This window comes from Scyliorhinus canicula, chromosome 12 (genome assembly GCF_902713615.1).
Source record: "Scyliorhinus canicula chromosome 12, sScyCan1.1, whole genome shotgun sequence".
Taxonomy (NCBI): Eukaryota; Metazoa; Chordata; class Chondrichthyes; order Carcharhiniformes; family Scyliorhinidae; genus Scyliorhinus; species Scyliorhinus canicula.
In genome coordinates this window covers 11,184,646-11,205,759 of record NC_052157.1, presented here as the reverse complement: position 1 = coordinate 11,205,759, position 21,114 = coordinate 11,184,646, and the positions used below count along the sequence as shown (strand labels likewise).

The following is a 21,114-nucleotide window of genomic DNA, read 5'->3' as shown; positions in this document are numbered from 1 at the left end:
GCAGGACCCAATTACTGCCTGTTGCCGGGCAGAAAATGGCCTTTTGGCCAATTCTTTGACCACAAGCCAACCCATCGAACAGAGTCCCACCAATCTCTCGGGTGCCGAAAGTCTGAGTTCTGCTGTCGAAAGCTAGCGCTGTGTACTAAATGGTAACTTTGAGTTCCTCTTTTCCCCTGCTCGACTTAAAGTTATATGTCCATTGAGCGTCCATGGATCAGAATGATGACAGCAAAAATAAAGAAGCGAGATAAAAGGGAATCAACAGGAAGGGTCCTTACAATGCAGCTTCCTTGATTGTCAAGTCCTGGGATGGGACCAAAGCCCAGGGCTTCTGTCTCAGAGGCACCCACTGCACCACAAGACCCCCTAGGCAGCTCAATTCTGGTGGGACAGGGAACACCTATCCTGCCTGATTTGATTGAAACTCCAAACTGTCAACCAAATACTTATTCAGTTTCTTCCTCTTGATTTTCTGTCAGAGAAATTCAGACATTGCCAGTTGAAGCTATTATTTACAACATTGGTAAATGGCTCTGTTAAATAATAGGGTCTTAGCACATCTTAAAGCTCTACTGTGCAAATACTAAGTACTATACACAAGCAGTGAGCTAGGAGCAGTCCTTGCCAGTCATGACGTGACAACAAGCACAATCCTTAAGTAATAATCTCCATTCCCACATTGCTTCAAATACCAGTTAAACATAGAAACAAAAGATACATTTCAGACGCAGTCACGGGGAGAATGTGCAGACTCCGCACAGACAGTGACCCAAGCCGGGAATTGAACCTGGGACCCTGGCGCTGTGAAGCATGGATTTCCTCCGGGTGCTCCAGTTTCCTTCCACAAGTCCCGAAAGACGTGCTGTTAGGTAATGTGGACATCATGGGCGAGATTCGCTCAGCCTGCTGCCGGGCCAGAGAATCCCCGCGACCGGGCCTCGCAGTCCCAGCCCCGGCACACGATTCTCTGCAGAGCGGAGAATCGGCGCCATTGGCGCCAACGTGTTTGGCGCGGCGTCGGTCGCGGGCCACTCTACGCGGCCGGCCCGCCGATTCCCAGGCAGGGATGGGCCGAGCGGCCGTTGTGGAAACGCTGATTCCCGCAGGCGCCAACCTCGCCTGCTCTCAGCTGGTGGGAACTCAGTGTGGAAGGGTCGGATGGCAGCCTGTGGGGTTGGGGTGGGGGGGGGGGGGGGGGAGGGAGGGTGGCACCAACCCTGGAGAGGGCCTCCGATGCGGCCTGGCCCGCCATCGGGGCCCACCGATCAGAAGGCCAGCCGCTCTGGCTGGCGGCCTCCTTTCCTACGCACCGGCCCCCTCTAGCCCTGCACCATTTTGCGTTGGGGCTGCGTGAACCGCTCCAACGCCATGCTGGACCCCTGTATTAGTCCTGGCAGGGCAGCACGGTGGCGCAGTGGGTTAGCACTGCTGCCTCACGGCGCCGAGGTCCCAGGTTCGATCCCGGACCCGGGTCACTGTCCGTGTGGAGTTTGCACATTCTCCCCGTGTCTGCGTGGGCTTCGCCCCCCACAACCCAAAGATGAGAGCATCCCACCCTCTGAATTCACCCTCAGAAAAGGCACCGGAGTATGGCGACTGGGGGATTTTAATAGGAATGCCATTAAAGTGTTAATGTAAGCCTACTTGAAATGAAAATGAAAATGAAATGAAAATCGCTTATTGTCACGAGTAGACTTCGCTGAAGTTACTCTGAAAAGCCCCTAGTCGCCACATTCCGGAGGCTGTTACAGGAATCGAACCGTGCTGCTGGCCTGCTTGGTCTGCTTTACAAAGCCAGCGATTTAGCCCAGTATGCTAAACAGCCCCCTACTTGTGACAATAATAAAGATTATTATAATAAAATGCACAGCATGTTACAATTTATATAGCCAGGTAGTGAAGGATAGATCTGGGACCAAGTCTTTATGCACTTTCTGCAAGCATTATTATTTACAGAGACAGATATCCTGCAATCCAAGTTTCAAACTGCTGCTATATATAGCACAGGTGAGTCTCCAATTAATGCCACGACCTGAGTACAATTAAACACCCTGCACAAGTAATGCCTAACCACTCTTAATAACCTTTGATGAAATTGAGTAGAAAAGGATCTATTCGTTCATTAGTCCAACTGATATTCGTTGGGAGTGAATGGAAAGAGAAAAGTCTGCAATGGGAGTAAATAAGAAGCGACTTGTTTGACTGGAATTCAGTGCAAACAAATGAATATTGTCATTGGATTAAATAGTTTGATACTGAAACCAGGAAGATCTGGTGCTCAAACCATGAATGAATTAATTTATCTCAAGCAGCGTGCTTTTGGGATGCTATGGTGAGCAACGGAGGGGGAAACGTGGTTTAGCTTCCCTCTCTCGACCGATATCCAGTTACTGCTACTGGATCATAGATGTCTCATCAGACCATGATCAGGTGTATCTTCACAGCCTTCCTGCACCTTAATAACCAGCTTGGCCAACACCCTGTCGCATTTCCGAAATGAAGAATAAGTTGGCTGAGGAACCAGAGGGTTTTCAGCATTTGTGGGACTGTACCTCAACATGGGAGTTTTCCAAGAGGGTAGAGGACATAATTGGTTTCGCCTCAAACTTCCTACCATACCAACCAAACACTTGCAATAAAACATCCAGGGCGGGGTTCTCCCGTACCCGGCGGGGCGGGGGGTCCCGGCGGGACGGAGTGGCGTGAACCACTCCGGCATCGGCCCAACCCAAAGCTGCGGAATCTTCCACACCTTCAGGGGCTAGGCCGACGGCGGAGTGGTTTGCGCCCCGCCGGCTGGCGTGGAAGGCCTTTGGCGCCACGCCAGCCGGGGCCGAAGGGACTCCGCCGGCCGGCGCGAGTCCGCGCATGCGCGGGAGTGTCAGCGGCTGCGCATGCGCGGGGGGGTTCACCTATGTGTCGGCCATGGCAGAGGCTGACACGGCCGACGCAGAGGAAAAGAATGCCCCCACGGCACAGGCCCGCCCGCGGATCGGTGGACCCCGATCGCGGGCCATGCTACCGTGGGGACACCCCCCGGGGCCAGATCGCCCCACGCCCCCCCCCCCCCCCCCCCCCCCAGGACCTCAGAGCCCGCCCGCGCCGCCAGGTCCCGCCGGTAAGAGACCTAGTCTAATCTACGCCGGCAGGACTGGCAAAGAACCAGCGGGGCTTCGGCCCATCGCGGGCTGGAGAATTGCCGGGGTGGGGGGGGCTGCTCCGACCCGCGATGGGCCGAAGTCCCGCTGGGTGGTTCTTTGCCAGTCCTGCCGGCGTAGATTAGACTAGGTCTCTTACCGGCGGGACCTGGCGGCGCGGGCGGGCTCCGGGGTCCTGGGAGGGGGGGGGGGGGGGGGGGGGGGGGGGCGCTGCTCCGGCCAGTGCCGGAGAATTCGGCGGCCAGCAGGGGAGGGATTCACGCCGCCCCCCAGCGATTCTCTGACCCTGCGGGGGGTCAGAGAATTCCGCCCCTAAACCGCAAACACCATGAAGATAACACAACAATCTTTTATTGTCACAAGTAGGCTTACGTTAATACTGCAATGACTTTACTGTGAAAAACCCCCAGTCGCGACATTATGGCGCCTGTTTGGGTACACTAAGGGAGAATTCAGAATGTCCAAATTACCGAACAGCACGTTTTTCGGGACTTGTGGGAGGAAACCGGAGCACCCGGAGGAAACCCATGCAGACACGGGGAGCACGGTAGCATGGTGGGGGGAGCACGGTAGCATGGTGGTTAGCATCAATTCTTCACAGCTCCAGGGTCCCAGGTTCGATTCCCGGCTGGGTCACTGTCTGTGCGGAGTCTGCACGTCCTCCCCGTGTGTGCGTGGGTTTCCTCCGGGTGCTCCGGTTTCCTCCCACAGTCCAAAGATGTGTGGGTTAGGTGGATTGGCCATGCTAAATTGCCCGTGGTGTCCTAAAAAGTAAGGTTAAGGTGGGGGTTGTTGGGTTACTGGTATAGGGTGGATACGTGGGCTTGAGTAGGGTGATCATTGCTCGGCACAACATTGAGGGCCGAAGGGCCTGTTCTGTGCTGTACTGTTCTAAAAAATTCTAACGTGCAGACTCCGCACAGACAGTGACCCAAGCTGTGAATCGAACCTGGGACCCTGGCGCTGTGAAGCAACAGTGCTAACCACTGTGCTACCATGCTGCCCTAACAACATATAACAACAATGCATCCGATTGGATCTTTACATTTTGAATGCATAGTTGGATCACTTTAAAAATAACCGTAAAAAAATGCAGTGAGCAGATCCTTACCTGTCTTTGTTCATAACCATGTCTTAGAAGCTACTGCTACTGTCCAAAACATCTTGCCACAATTCAGTTTTAAGCTATTTCTTTCCCTCGATTTTCTTTTCCCTTTTTGTGTACAATGGATTTATTGGAGTATGGAATATCTTTGCTCACTTGTCTTTCTTGCGGTACGGAAGGTTTTCAATTTATGCTCTCACTCTGATTTGTGATGGTTATGTGCGCTGATCCGTAGATTAAAGGATTTTGAATGATTCATCGGGGAGCATGTGCGGTTGACAACCTATTCCCAGTTACACCTTTCAAGTGGCCCCAGTTTCAGATGACACTGAGATGCAGTTTTCAGGAGCACAATTGTTTCCACACATGAATCTGAATATTAATGAAGTTTCAATTCCAATACTTCTGCTCATGAAAACAATTAGGGCATTCGTTGTTTCCACAAAGACTAATTTACAAGATATACAATCTAATTGCAAAGAAAACTAAGTCACCAAAGAACCGATGAATTGTTTCCAGGATACAAATTCAAGTAACTCTGTTATTTCCACAACTTTAAGAAAGATCTTTAATTTTCTCGTTTGCTCTCCTAAAGATTTCTGATTCATTGGGAGCAGATGGTGCTGACAATGTATTCTCAATTGCACCTTTCAAGTGGTATTGAGGAACTTGCATTTATATAACACCTTCCACACTCCTAAGATGTTCCGCGGCGCGTTGCAGCCAGTGAAGTCTTTTCTTGGCATTAATGCAGCTATAATGCAGAACAATGGCAGCCAATTCACACAGAGGAAGCTCCCACAAATAGGAATACAAAAGCAAAGTATTGCAGATGTTGGAAGTCAGAAATTTTTTTAAAAAGAAAATACTTGGAATTTTCAGCAGGTCAAGCAGCATCTGTGGAGAGAGTTAACATTTACAGTCTGCGACCTTTCATCAGAACTGGACAAAACCGTGAAGAGGGAGGCGCTAAATGCGAGATGGAGTAATGATCATGATTATGGGCAGCGCGATAGCACAGTGGTAAGCACTGTTGCTTCACAGCGCCAGGGTCCCAAGTTCGATTCCCTGCTTGGGTCACTGTCTGTGCGGAGTCTGCACGTTCTCCCCGTGTGTGCGTGGGTTTCCTCCGGGTGCTCCGGTTTCCTCCCTCAAGCCCCAAAAGTTGTGCTATTAGGTAATTTGGACATTCTGAATTCTCCCTCAGTGTACCCCGAACAGGCGCCAGAGTGTGGCGACTAGGGGCTTTTCACTTCATTGCAGTGTTAATGAAAGCATACTTGTGACACGAATAAAGATTGTTATTATTAGTGGAGGTAAATCATCGTAAAATCTAGACATTACTGCAGGAGTAACGGGGAGGCGGTGGAATCATGGTATTTTCAAGAAAATATGGAAGCAAAAGCCTTATGGTGACCCTGAATTGATTGTCCGTAAAACACATCACTAATGTCCTTTCAGAAAGGAAATCTGCCATCTTTATCTGGTCAGATCTCCATGTGACTCCAGATCCACAGCACTGTGTTTGACCCTCTGAAGTGGCCGAACAAGCCATTCAGTTCAAGGAGCAATTAGGGATGGGTAAGAAATGCAGCCCCAGCCAGCGACACCCTCATTTCATGGAATAATTTTTAAGAATCCTCCTCAAGGCCAGAGGTCTCAACCCAACTATTTTTCCTTGATTTGTTAATGTCTGTTAATAAGGGATTGTTTTGAACCTCTGTCATAAGGCACTGCTTACTGATAATTCTACAGGTTTTCGCACAGATAATGAAACCAATATCATGTCAATTTACAGCAGGACTTGGTGCTGTGTATTTAAGCAATACATCCCTGTTGGTGGAACATCACGTGATCTATAGTGACGTCAGCAGAGTGCCTCTGTGCGCTTTGGCTTCTCCTCTTTGACTTGCATGAGCAACATCTCCTGAATTAACCTCTCACTGTGTTTGGAGGAGATCCAAGTGAGTGACATTTCCATACTTTTTCTCTTTAAGAATGATGTACCATCAATTGAATGCGAGACGAGTTGCTGGACAAAAGTATGGCTTTAATCAGCTAGATGTTAGCCCTGTGGTCGATTACAGTATAAGGACGACCACCGGGAGTACTGGGTATTTATACCCCGCCCTGGAGGCGGGGTTAACTCAGCCTCTCGACAAATCGGGGAGCCGTCACATGATTGGTCTCAACCAACCGGTCGAGAGGCACATGACCGACCAGGGCCAATGGTAAGCCGGTGTTCTGCACCAATGGCAGGCAGCTATGCTAATCATACCACCACAAAAAATAAAGCACTTGGTAACATTGAGGCTTGGGCGGACACGTAGCATTGGTCAGTGGCTATCTTCAACCAAAAAAAGACAACACCATTTCTCCCTGCCCTTCAATGTTAATGTACTATTAATCACTGCGTACATCAATTACCTTGATAAAGGGAATGCTAGTTAAACATGTGACATTGATTATCCTATACATAAAGACACCTGGAGTGCCTTGTGGTGAGAGTTCCTTGTGGCTTAGTAGAAGGTCTCACAATAAACCTAGCTTGGGCTGGCAAACCTAAAACCTAAAACTAATGACCCTAAACCACGGGCTGGTTAGCTCACTGGGCTAAATCGCTGGCTTTTAAAGCAGACCAAGCAGGCCAGCTGCACGGTTCAATTCCCGTACCAGCCTCCCCAAACAGGCGGCGGAATGTGGCGACTAGGGGCTTTTCACAGTAACTTCATTTGAAGCCTACTTGTGACAATAAGCGATTTTCATTTCATTTTTTTCATTTCAGAGGATGAACTTTAAACTTGGCGATTGATTGTTGTATCGGAAGCCTTTTGTCGCAATCCTGTGAGGAAAACCAGCCGTTGAAAATTTAAGTTATGGAAATGGCGGAAGGGCGGTGTCAAATTGCAAGTGTTGACCATCCACCCGTTGTTTCTGACTCTGAGCCGTATCAGAAATGGACAGCTGAAGTTAAAACGTGGACCCGGGTTCATCCACACCCCAAAAGAAGCAAGGTGAGGGATTAGCATTATCATTACCAGACAGAAATAAGATAAGGAGAGGGGCGGCAGGGTAGCACAGTGGTTAGCACTGTTGCTTCACAGCGCCAGGGAGCCGGGTTAGATTCCCGGCTTGGGTCACTGTCTGTGCGGGGTCTGCACGCTCTCCCTGTGCCTGCATGGGTTCCCTCCGGGTGCTCCAGTTTCCTCCCACAGTCCTGAAAGACGCGTTTGTTAGATGAATTGGACATTCTGAATTGTCCCTCGGTGTACCTGAACAGGCGCCGGAGTGTGGCGACTAGGGGATTGTCACAGTAACATCATTGCAGTGTTAATGTCAACTTACTTGTGACAATAATAAAGATTATTATTATTGTATTTCAGAGTGGAAAGTGGATAATCTGGATCAAGAAGAGGAATTGGACTTTGTCTTAAAATTTATGGATGAGATTTCCACAAAGGGCATGTTATTGGAAGCAAAATTTAATAAATTTTAGGAAATCACAGGATCAATTCATGGGAGAATAGATTTTGATAAATGTTCTCAAAGACCACAGAGATTTGAAATTCAGGAATCCATATTGGTGTTTAAATACTGGACTGTGCAGGCATTTCCTATGTTGACGGTCTTTTGGTATTAACAGGGATTCAATTGCAGGGGAAAGAATCTCTCTTCGATCAAATGGCTCAGCCCTAAATGAAATTCCTGGGAAAACAGTCCTTTCCAGCCACTCTCTTAGCACATGAAAATTAAAATGCAGTGTACCAAAGGACAGCGGATTCAATGGGGCTCAATTCCAAGGTTGACTAAACATTAGATGGAAATTCCAAAACAGAGATGGGGTTAATGTGAGAGGAGGCTGGAAAGGGGTCATAACCAGAGCCAATTTGTAAGTTGAGACAAAAAAAGTACCTGGGATGGTAACCCTAGGTGTTTAAACACAAGAAATGTACAGGCTTGGTTAATCAGTAATTCCAGTGTGATCCCGATATCAGAATGCAACGAACTATCCACAGCGAAGGAATTACGGTTTTAATAATAATAATCGCTTATTGTCACAAGTAGGCTTCAGTGAAGTTACTGTGAAAAGCCTCTAGTCGCCACATTCCGGCGCCTGATCGGGGAGGCTGGTACGGGAATTGAACCCACGCTTCTGCCTTGTTCTGCATTACAAGCCAGCTGTTTAGCCCACTGTGCTAAACCAGCCCCTTGAAGTAACAATAAATTAACATCCTGAGAACGGGTAATCCTCCTTCGTAAGATCTCAGGGATCAATTTGTTGATCAGTACTGATGTGGTTACTAGCTAGATACGCTATTGTTAAGTTGATCTATGATGAAGAAGGCTCAGATGACGCTCGATATGAAGAACGATCGAGCTATAGTGTTTGAAAAATATGTGGACCTGCATTTCAGTGGATCGGGCCATTACTGCTTACCACTAAGGAAGCCAGAGATTTCTCATCACAAAATTCATGGGGCTGGATTTTCTGTTTAGGAGACTAAGTCCCCACGCTGGCATGAAAACGGTGGTGTTTTACGTCAGGAAAACAGGCGCATCGGGGATTCTGCGCCCACTTGCCAAACGTGATTTTGGCGTCGGGGAGCGGAGAATCCAGCCCATGAAGTTTGTTAAACACTGAGAATAAGCATTTGGTAGAAAAAAAAAGATAATTTGGAAATTATCATAGAATCATAGAATTTACAGTGCGGAAGGACACCATTCGACCTATCGAGTCTGCACTGGCCCTTGGAAAGAGCACCCTACCTAAACCCACAATTCCACCCTATCTCTGTAACCTGGTAATCCTACCTAACCTTTTTTTGGACAATAAGGCCAATTTAGCTGGCCCAATCCACCTAACCTGCACATCTTTGGACTGAGGGAGGAAACCGGAGCACCCGGAGAAAACCCATGTAGACACAGGTAGAACGTGCAGACTCCGCAAAGTAAGTGACCCAAGCCGGGAATCGAACCTGAGACCCTGGAGCTGCGAAGCAACTGTGCTAACCCCTGTGCTACCGTCCCGCCCGTCTTAAGGGTTTCAGGGATAGTAGATATATTTTGGAACAAGGGGTATGTTCACATAAACTGTCTGTGTTTAGTGGTTCACATACTTAATTGTCTTTGAGTGTATTTGTCCTTTCTTTAATTTAATAAATAGTCTTTTAACAATTGTTACACGATTGGGCTGTTTATCCTCATTAGGGTTTCACTTGACTCCTCACACCTTTCCAAAATCAAAACTATACACCCCCATGAACCAGTGTTCCAAGTTGGGATACCCTCGAAGATAACATACGTGTGCTTCATGGCAATAAAAGCAGAGAACCAACCGGCAAATTTCTGAATTAGCACATTAAGGAAAAGAGCTAATTTGAGTGCTCCATTTCAAAGGTGAATTTGAACACGGGACAGAACCCATTAACGTGTGTAAGGAAATTCTTACATGCAGCTATGGATTCAATCGTAGAAAATGTATCATCTGTGTATTAGGGAAGATACACCCTCATGTAGCCTCATACGTTAGGATGAGGTTGGAGGGTTGGAGTCGGAGGTTAAGCGCCATTCCATCAACGACAGGTCTCTCATGGAAACCGACAACGAAGTTTGCGAGACCTGTGCCTAGAAGGGATTCCATGGCCACACCATTTATTTGGGCATTCACAGTCATGGCTAAGACAGAACTCAACTGCATGAATTTCTGAATATGTAAATCCGATGAATACAGATTCCGACACTGGCGGCATGTCTAGATTGCTGTGAGGCAGTGCAAATGTCTGTGGCTTCTTTGAGCAGTGTATTGGTGAACAGGCTAGTGATGTCGAGTGAGCACACGGACACAGGATTGCCTTCAATATGCAAGTCCTGTGTGGCACTGGATTCTCCGTTGGCGGGATCCTCCGTTTCGCCGGCAGCGCACTCATGCCCGCGGATTTCCCGACGGTGTGGGGGATGCCCCCAATGGGGAAACTCCTCATTGGCCGGCTGTCGGGATGGAGAATCCCGCTGCCAGTGGTGGCGTGCCGCACCAAACAACGGGTGCCAGGGAATGGAAAATCCTGCCCATGGCCTTTGCAAAGGTGAAGGAATCCTTCACCATGCGCATGGAAAAAAACTTGCTCAAAACCGGTTGAAGCAAGCTGCCCTACCATTTGTCCAATTCATGTTTTGAAAATCAGTCAGAGATAAGCTCGGGCGTAAAGGGACACCACATTACATTACATTGACATCAGGGCTGAAGTTGCGTGTAAAGTGTAATTTGAAAAACAATCGCTGTAAAAAATATTCCATGATATCTTTGCAAGTAGCAAGTTGCTTGATTAATAGAGCAGAAATTGAGTTTGGCACACAAAATAAGCATTTTTAATCAGTGTCACTCCATCATCTGTGATTAACATGGTTTAAGATTAAAATGGCAGAAAATGGTTTTCAGGACTATTACTGACCATAAATACTGACTATTTTCCAGTCACTACTTTCCAGTCACATTTGCACATAGTCAGTTTCCCAGTAAATTAAAAATTGTTACATTCAAAAGCTTTCATAGAATCATAGAATTTACAGTGCAGAAGGAGGCCATTCGGCCATCGAATCTGCACCGACCCTTGGAAAGAGCACCCTACTCAAGCCCATGCCTCCACCTTATCCCAGTAACCCCACCTACCCTTTTTTGGACACTATGGGCAATTTAGCATGGCCAATCCACCTAACCTGCACATCTTTGGACTGTGGGGAGTAACCGGAGCACCCGGAGGAAACCCACGCAGACACTGCACAGAAAGTGACCCAAACGGGAATCGAACCTTGGACCCTAGAGCTGTGAAGCAACAGTGCTAACCACTGTGCTACGGTGCCGCATGCAACATGCCAATTGGTGCCCTTGCGCCTAATTTTTAGAGTCTCCTTGACAACCCACAATTCTGGTTAGCACTGCCGCTTCACGGCGCTGAGGTCCCAGGTTCGATCCCGGCTCTTGGGTCACTGTCGGTGTGGAGTTTGCACATTCTCCCCATGTCTGCGTGGGTTTTGCCCCCACAACCCAAAGATGTGCAGGGTAGGTGAATTGACCACATTAAATTGGCCCTTAATTGGAAAAAATGAATTGGGTACTCTCCATTTTAAAAAAAAGAAAACCCACAATTCATCCCGGAGCACAGGCAGTTTTGTTTTTGAGCAAGGCTGGCTTCTAATGCAAAGTTTTTGGGGAAAAAACAGATCAAAATATAGCGCAAATGTTATTGGTGCTGCACATAATTTGCCCCAGAAATCTTGTGGATCTTGTGTTTGTGATCTCCAACCATGTGGAAACTCTACCCATCACGTCTCGGAGAAGGGCAGCCCCATTGGCAATTGCGAATCCTCCATGCAGGAGGGCAAGTTTGTATAATCATGCAATCCTCTCTCTCTTTTCCTTTACAATTTATTTTTAAGAAGCACAAGACAAGACTGGTGTCCATGTTAGATTTTTAATGTTTCAGCTGAAATGGCTATTATAATTTAGTTATTCAGATAAGATAGAAAACATCTTTAAACGTGCTATTCTTTGGTCCTCTGAGAAGAATGAGCACATAATTAATTGTGTGCAAATACTGTACCAATTTTTAAAAATACTTTTAAATTATTGTCACTTTCAAGTGCTGCTTATCTAAGTAAATATTGCAGCAGCTGATTATAATTTCGCTCCGATTGTACTCTATGTTTGTTTATATCTTATTGTTGATCATGTTGATGGCCTCTGCTGTATAAATTCGGTATCTGACAGGGGACCTGCAAAATCCCTTAAAGCCTCCAGTTTAAAATCTATGAAGGAGTTTTTCCCTATCAGCCATGGGATCTGTTCCAGCTGAGTAACCACTTTAATTGACTGATTCACAAGGTATTCAACCAATTCGTGTCCCTGCTCCTTCTTGTGAGTCTTCAGGAATATCTTCAGATCGGAAAGATTTTCCTCCAGCTTGTAAAACATTTGCACAAAGTGATTAATTTGGACAAATTCTTCCCACTTGGGATTTTTCTTCTTTAATTTATGTCTAATGGAAGAAGATTTATCTGGTTCAGATAAGTTGGCCCTATGGGCCACTTTCCCCAACAGCCGACCATTCAGATTCCGAAGAGCGTTGTTGCTAACATTGAGGATCCTCAACAAGATACTCTCACTAATCTGAAGGTCCTCCTTTTTGTCCATCATGAGTACTTTTGGTACTGCAACTATCACTTTGCTCAGCTTTGCAAGAAGTTTTGAAAACTTTTGTTCATATCCATACAAATAGCTTGTATTTATCATTTCAACTCTCTCGTTAACCAAGGAAACGTTTTGCAAATAATGATTAATCATCTTTGTTATCTGGGCAGTCAATAATTTGGTTCCCGATTCTTCCACACTGGCATGACCTTTAGAAACACCCTCCATCAAAACATGTTTTGCAAGGATCATGTCTGTATCCCCAACTTTGATGGATGACTTTGTGGTGATATCTTCATTCTTCGTCATTATCAACGAGTTTGCTTCAAGGTATATCTTCTCCAACATGCTGTTGATTTCAGAAAGCCCACCCTGATCAACAAGATTTCTTTCTCTATCCTCTTCTTTCTCGGTGACAACAGTTCCCACACCAATGTTTGACTGCTCCATGGGAGGATTCTTTAATAACGTGATCAAAGTCTTCAAAATCCTTGGAGGAAGTTCTATTGATTTGCTTTTATTCTGTGAGTTATGTAACATTCGGTCTAGCAGAGACATAAATGTTTAAAATTTTAATAAGCACACATGTAAACAAAGAAAAATAGTTGCATGAATATTTTCAACAAAGTCACAGGCTGTTTCATTGAACAAAGAAAAGTACGGCACGGAACAGGCCTTTCGGCCCTCCAAGCCTGCACCAACCATGCTGCCCGTCTAACCTAAAGCCTTCGACACTTCCGGGGTCCATATCCCTCTATTCCCATCCTATTTATGTACTTGTCAAGACGCTCCTTAAATGTCACTTTCGTATCTGTTTACACCACCTCCAGCAGCGAGTTCCAGGCACCCACTACCCTCTGTGTAAAAAAAAAAGCATTCCTCGCGCATCTCCTCAAAACTTTGCCCCTTGCACCTTGTGCCCCCTAGTAATTGACTCTTCCACCCTGGGAAAAAGCTTCTGACTATCCACTCTGTCCATGCCTCTCATAATCTTGTAAACTTCTATTGTCATCCCTCCAACCTCCATCGTTCCAGTGAGAACAAACCGTGTTTATCCAACCTCTCCTCATAGCTAATGCCCTCCATATCAGGCAACATCCTGGTAAACCTCTTCTGTACCCCCTCCAAAGCCTCCACATCTTTCTGGTAGTGTGGTGACCAGAATTGAACACTATAGACGGGATTCTCCCGAATACGCCCGTTGACCCGAAGCCGGTGTAAAAACCGGCGCGAACCATTCCAGCGTCGGGTCAACCGAAGTTGTCCGCACTTCTGGGGGCTAGGCCGGCGCCAGAGGGGTTGGTGCGCAGAAGGGCTGACGCGGGTTAGCGCATGCGCAGACGGCCGGTGTGTTCTGCCGCCTGCGAGGGGGCTCTGTTCTCCGCGGCGGCTGTGGCGGAGCCCGGCAGAGGTCGGCGCGGAAGGAAGGAGTGCCCCCACGGCACAGGCCCGCCCTCAGATCGGTGGTCCCAGATCGCGGGCCAGGCGACCGTGGTCCCCCCCCCGGGCTGGATCATCCCCCCCCCCCCCCCCCGGGGCTGGATCACCCCCCCCCCCCCGGGCTGGATCACCCCCCCCCCCCCCCCCCCCCGGGGCTGGATCACCCCCCCCCCGGGCTGGATCACACCCCCCCCGGGGCTGGATCACCCCCCACCCTCCCCCCCCCCCCCCCCCCCCCCGCCAAGCACCAGCCGGCTTACCAGCCAGGTCCCGCCATGTGGGACCATGTCCAATTCACACCGGTGGGACTGGCCAGAAACGGACGGCCGTTTGGCCCATCGGAGCCCGGAGAATTGCCGGGGGGGGGGGGGAAGGGGGGGCACTGCCAATGGCCCCCGAATGGCACGGCGTGAACCCCACCCAAAAACCGGCGCCGGAGAATACAGCAGCCAGCGGCGGGGCGGGATTCACGCTGCCCCCCAGGGATTCTCCGACCCGGTGGGGGATCGGAGGATCCCGTCCTATATTCCAAGTGTGGCCTAACTAAGGTTTTATACAGCTGCAGCATGACTTGCCAATTTTTATACTCAAGTATATTGCTGACACTGTCCAGGTTGAAAACGTGCCCTCATACCAATAACTTGTATTTACTTTTTAAAAATATATATTTTATTACAAACATGTATCAAAATAGATTACAGCGAACTAACACCCCGGGAAACATACTTCCCTACAATCAACTATACAGTCTGTACAGATTTTTCCTCTTTTTCACCTCCCTCCCCCGCGATGAACAGCCCCTCAAACACGGTCACAAATATCCCCCACCTTTCCTCAAACCCCCCTGAAGAGCCCCTTAACTCATACTTTAACTTCTCTAATCACAGGAAATCAGATAGGTCACCCAACCAAGCTGCTACCCCGGTGGCGATGCCGACCGCCACTCCAGCAAAATTCGCCGCCGTGCAATCAGAGAGGCGAAGGCCATGACATCGGCCTTCCTCCTCTCCATGTGCTCCGGCTTCTCTGGGACCCCAAATATCACCAAAGGGTCCACCTCCTCCCCCACTATCCTGGCTAAGACCGTGAACACTCCTGCCCAGAATCTTCCCAATTTTATGCAACACCAAAACATGTGTGCGTGATTCGCTGGCCCCCGCCCACACGTCTCACACTCTTCTGCTACCCCCTGAAAGAACCCACTCATTCTCGCCTGAGTCATATGCGCTCTATGCACCACCTTAAACTGTATCATCCTATCACAGGAGGAGGTCCTGTTTACCCTACGCAGTGCCTCACTCCATGCTACCCAATTGATCTTCCCTCCCAACTCCACTTCCAATTTCCCATTTCTCCTTGATCTTCACCACCCGCTCACCTCCCTGCTCCACCAGCCACTTGTATTTTTCCCCAATTCTTCCCTCCCTTTCCACATCCGGGAGCAGCAGTCGTTCCAGCAGGGTGTATCCCGGCAACCTAGGGAACCCCCTCCAGACCTTTCGCGCAAAGTCCCTAACCTGCAGATACTGAACTCACTCCCCCTCGGCAGTTCTACCCTCTCCCTTAGCTCCTCCAGACTGGCGATCCCTTCCTCCAATACAGATCCCTCACCTTGAACTTGTTGAAAGAAAATTACCCCATTCTTCACCCATTCCGCCCCTCAACTTGGCCAGTGCCGGACAGAGTATATTGTCAGGATTTAGATAATCCTCCAGAAATGTGAACTATTGGTCTGTCACACTCAATATTTAAATGGTCTGGTGATAATGTGCTTTTTAACATAGAAAATTGACGCACGAGAAGGCCATTCGGCCCTTCGAGCCTGCTCTGCCATTCATTATGATCATGGCTGATCATCAAGTTCAATACCTTGATCCCGCCTTCCCCCCATACCCCTTGATCGCGTTAGCCCCAAGAACTAAATCTAATTCCTTCTTGAAATTACACAATATTTCCGCCCCAACTACTTGCTGTGGTAGTGAATTCCAGTTTCACCACTCTCTGGGTAAAGAAATTTCTCCTCACCTCAGTCCTAAAAGGTTTACCCCTTTTCCTCAAACTATGACCCCTGGTTCTGGACTCCCCCACCATTGGGAACATTCTTTCTGAATATGCCCAGTCTAATCCTGTTAGAATTTTATAAGTTTCTATGAGATTGGGCAGGAGATACAAAAGTTTGAGAACACGCACGAACAGACTCAAAAAACAGCTACTTCTCCACTGTTACCAGACTCCTAGACGACCCTCTTATGGACTGACCTCATTAACCCTACACCCCTTTATGCTTCACCCAATGCTGGTGTTATGTAGTTACATTGTGTACCTTGTGTTGCCCTATTATTTTCTTTTATTTCCTTTTCTTTTCGTGTACTTAATGATCTGTTGAGCTGTTCGCAGAAAAATACTCTTCACTGTACCTCAGTATACGTGACAATAAATAAAATCCAAATCCAAATCCCCTTTCCTCTTCTAAACTCCAATGAATATAATCCTATCCACTTATTGTCTCCTCATATGACAGTTCCCCATCCCAGGAATCAGCCTGGTAAACCTTTGCTGCACTCCCTCCATAAGAAAAACATCCTTCCTCAGATAAGGTCATCAAAACTTCACATAATACACCAAAACTGCACACACTACTCCAGATGTGGCCTCACAATTGTAGTAAAACATCTCTATTCCTATACTCAAATCAAAGGGGCGGGTTTAGCACACGGCTAAATCGCTGGCTTTGAAAGCAGACCAAGGCAGGTCAGCAGCATGGTTCAATTCCCGTACCAGCCTCCCTGAACAGGTGCTGGAATGTGGCGACTAGGGGCTTTTCACAGTAACTTCATTTGAAGCCTACTTGTGATAATAAGTGATTTTCATTTCAAATCCTCTCGCTATATTATTTGCCTTCTTTCCTGCCTGCTGTACCTGCGTGCTTACTTTCAGCGACTAATGCGTGAGGACAGCAAGGTATTGCTGTGTATCCACCTCTCTCAATTTATACCCATTCAAATAATAGTCTGCCGTCCAATTCTTGCTACCAAAGTCGATAACCTCACATTAACCCATGTTACACTCCATCGGCCATGCATTTGCCCACTCACTCAGCCTGCCAAAATCCCGCTGAAGCATCTCTGCATCCTCCTCACAGCTCACCCTCCCACCCAACTTTGTATTATCTGCACATTTGGAAATACTACATTTAGTTCCCTCGTCCAAATCATCAATATATAATGGGAACAGTTGGGGTCTGAGCACAGATCCCTGCGGTACCCCATTAGTCACAGCCCACCAATTAGAAAAAGACCCATTTATTCCACCGTTTTGCTTCCTGTCTGCAAACCAGATTTCTATCCATCCCAAGACACTACCCGCAATCCCATGCGCTATAACTTTGCATAGCAATCTGCTAATTGAGACTTTGTCAAAAACTACTTCTTTGCACTACTTCTTTTGAATGAGTATAGAAATTAAACAGCCTTGCCTCTTTCTTTGTTGAACTCAGTTATAGCATCTAGTAACGCCATCTCAAACGATGTATTAATATCCTGGAGAAGGTGAAAAAAAGTTGAAAGAATTAAACACACTTTCTAAGATTGAGCCATTCTTTTGGACGAGCTACAAAATGCAGAATAATAAATAATCATAATAAATAGATGAGCAGAATGACGTTCCGAAGCAACGTCACAGTGCTTTTGAAATTATATTGTGCATACATGTATCTCAAATGCTCATCTAACATTCCTGTGACTGTTACGTAACAGATGCATTAACCTGTGGTTAGTACACATTTGATAAGATTTTACTGCACAGAAATAGTCCATTAGGCCCAACATGTTTTTGCTGATGATTATAAACTGCACGAGCTTCCTCCCCCTACACTTATCTCACTGCATCAGTGTAATCCTCTATTTCTTTCTTCTACGTGCACGTATCGAGCTTCTCCTGAAAGCATCTGTATTATTGAACCACAGAATCCCAACAGGCCCATCGAGTCTCCACCGACTCTCCGGCAGCGCTCCCGATCTAGGCCCACTCGCCCGCCTTATCCCCGTCACCGCACCGCATCTTTGGACTGTGGGAGGAAACTGGAGCACCCGGAGGAAACCTACGCAGACACGGGGAGAACATGCAAACTCCGCACCGACAGTCACCCGAGGCTGGAATTGAACCCGTGTCCCTGGCGCTGGGGGGGAAACAGTGCTAACCACTGGGCCACCTTCAAATACGCCATGTGGTTAAAAAGTACCAAATTCCACAGTGAACACAGTACGGAGCAAATTCAAAGGCAAGAAGATGAAGTTGTACAACAATGCTGGATTGGAATATTCAATGATCGGATGTTATTGTTCCTATCTAAAAGCTTCTATATTAAACTTGATTTATATGTCACAGGTGAGGGGAGTTCTGTGATTGTGGTCTGGGGGGGGGGGGGCGATTGATGGCGGGGGATGCAATTCTAGGGCCTCATTATGCTCTCCTGATGAATAACGGGAGTGGCCAAAAACGAGATCCGTGCCAGGTGGCAAACAGTTTGCGATGAAACCGGCCACTCCCCAAGGAGAAATCGGGATCAGACTGTACCGTTCTGTTGTGAGAAACCAATTATCATCACTTAAGCCGTATTTCCATACAAATAATGGGAGTCACCCCATACCCAACGGCCTCCCGTTATTCAGCGGCCTCCCCAGCAAGTGGTCACGTTGGTGCCAAATAGCACTCCTTTTGAAAAGCGTGAACCTGGCGGAAGGGCTTCTGTGGGGAGCCGAGGAGGCGAGCACCCGGTTGGTGCTCGTTGGGCCCTGGGGTTCACCTTGGGGTGGAGGGGCAGATGGTTCGAGCCCTGGCTGCCCCTGCATCACCTGGGTTCCCCGATGTCTGCATCATTGTGTCAACGCCCTCAGCGATTCTCCTTAATGATTGGGCCATGTTCTGCAGCACCTCGGCAATGCCCACCTGCGACTGGGACAAGCTCCGCAGCGCCTCGACCATTCCCGTTTGAGAGTGGAACATGTCCCGTAGAACCTCATCAAGGTCAGCCTGGTACTGGGTGACATCCCCCAGCGAATTGGACATTCTGCCGAGACCCTCAGCCACAGCCGTCACTGACTGCGCGACGCCTTGGACGCCTTCACTCATGCTGCTGGCATCGTGCACCAGGCTCTCCACTGTGATTGCTACCCTAGCAGTGTTGGTCTCGGTGCCACTCATTGCTGGCAACAACTGCTGCACCCGTAGCTTCTGTAACTCCTCCAAGTGACTATGGACTTGCTGGAGTGTCGCAGACATCTCCCTCTGAATGTCCTGGCTGCTCCCTAACGTCTCCATCAACCCCGAGATGACCTCTTCCACAGGCTCAGCATCAGGCTGGGACCCAGCTGGGTCCTGGGATCCAGCAGACCTCCAACTGCTGTCTCACCTGGGGGGTTCCTGCCTCGTCCAGATGTACATCAGCAGCTGTGTGGTGCTCACCGGATTGTGCCCCAGAAGGCTGACCGCTAACATTTCCCACCAAGGTTGCGTGTATCTGCGCTGGTGGAGGGTGGGGGTGACAGCTGTGAAGACTCAATCGTGACATCCTCGAAACTCTCCTCCAAGGTGTTCTCCTGGGAAGCTGGAGAGGGGGCCACCCCGGATGGGCCGTCGCCGTCGGCTGGAGGACCTGCAGGAGAATGGACATGTGGTCAGTGGGAGGGATGGGTCAGTCAGTAAGGCAATAACAACTCACATTTGACAGATCCCCTGTGTGGTGCCCGGTGGTTCCTCACCTCTACAGCATCCGCCAGCCTCCGCTGTGGTGACCGCCCTGTCCTTGGCCACCTCAGTCACCTCCAGGGCCCGCTCCTCGAAGGAGGTAAGGATTCTCAAGTCCGGCCCACCACCGCCAGTCTGGGCCCTCTCCCGGCGACTGTGGGAGAGCTTTTCCTGAAGAGACACAGAGGGCAACGTTAGCCACACATGTGGTTCATGTGGGGGTTGGAGGGGGGGGGGGGGGGGGGGGGGGGGGGGGGGGGGGGGGGGGGGGGCAGAAGGAGTGGGAAGGAAGATTGAGGGGTTGAAGGGAGAGAGTGGTGTGGAGGCAGGAATTGAGAGTTGGGAGGTGGATGCTCGAGTGTGTGTGTGGAAAGGTCTCGGTGGCTGGGGAGGGGCAGGGGGTTGGGGTCTACTCACTCACGCTGCCATGCGCAGGTCGTTGACCCTTTTTCCGGCACTGGATGCTTATCCTCCTGGTCACACTCCCGGCGCTCATAGCCGCCACTACCTCATCCTAGGCAGCACAGGCTGCCTTGTGGCTCATCCTCCGGGACCCTTGGGGGAACAGGACAACCCTGCTGGCCTCCTTTGCGTCCAGGTGCCTCCGCAGACCTGCATCCCAGAATCCTGGGGCCGGTCTCCTCGGCGCCATTGTTGCGAGCTGGCTGGGGTCGGCTGAGGGGGAACCATTTGGGGAGTGGAGTAGTTTAATGTACGTGATAATAAACCTTCATTTCTGCACCCTACCCTTCGCTCCTTGTGATCATTCTGTGCGGATTCTACTGTCCTGTGGCTGCAGGAGGCAGTCCTTGCCTGTGTTTGTTCCTCAATCATCATCCCTATAACCAGCATGTCTGGTATTATCACACTGCTGTCTGTCGGAGCTTGATGTGCATAAATTAGCTGCCGCGTTAGAACATAGAACATAGAACGATACAGCACAGTACAGGCCCTTCGGCCCTCGATGTTGCACCGACATAGATAAAAAAACTAAAGGCCATCTAACCTACACTATGCCCTTATCATCCATATGCTTATCCAATAAACTTTTAAATGCCCTCAATGTTGGCGAGTTCACTACTGTTGCAGGTAGGCCATTCCACGGCCTCACCACTCTTTGCGTAAAAAACCCACCTCTGACCTCTGTCCTATATCTATTACCCCTCAATTTAAGGCTATGTCCCCTCGTGCTAGCCACCTCCATCCGCGGGAGAAGGCTCTCGCTGTCCACCCTATATAACCATCTGATCATTTTGTATGCCTCTATTAAGTCACCTCTTAACCTTCTTCTCTCTAACGAAAACAACCTCAAGTCCATCAGCCTTTCCTCATAAGATTTTCCCTCCATACCAGGCAACATCCTGGTAAATCTCCTCTGCACACGTTCCAAAGCTTCCACGTCCTTCCTATAATGAGGCGACCAGAACTGTACGCAATACTCCAAATGCGGCCGTACTAGAGTTTTGTACAACTGCAAC

At 48.7% G+C, this 21,114-nt stretch overlaps 2 protein-coding genes across 6 annotated transcripts in view; both read right to left on the bottom strand.

Moving 5' to 3' along the window:
• nox5 (NADPH oxidase, EF-hand calcium binding domain 5) overlaps nt 1-4,331 on the bottom strand; it is a 107,906-nt gene extending 103,575 nt beyond the window's left edge. The window contains exon 1 of the mRNA XM_038813555.1: nt 4,273-4,331. Within this exon, the coding sequence (XP_038669483.1) occupies nt 4,273-4,292 (20 nt within the window). The 5' untranslated portion in view covers nt 4,293-4,331. The remainder of the gene's footprint in view (nt 1-4,272) is intronic.
• Nucleotides 4,332-11,719: 7,388 nt separating this feature from the next.
• Nucleotides 11,720-21,114, bottom strand: part of LOC119974644 — an 86,898-nt gene continuing 77,503 nt past the window's right edge. For all 5 annotated transcript variants that reach the window (XM_038813709.1, XM_038813712.1, XM_038813711.1 and 2 more), the window contains 2 exons: nt 17,367-17,430; nt 11,720-12,996 (listed from right to left, as the gene is read on the bottom strand). In XM_038813709.1, coding sequence (XP_038669637.1) covers nt 11,990-12,996; nt 17,367-17,430 — 1,071 coding nt within the window. In that variant the 3' untranslated portion in view covers nt 11,720-11,989. The remainder of the gene's footprint in view (nt 12,997-17,366; nt 17,431-21,114) is intronic.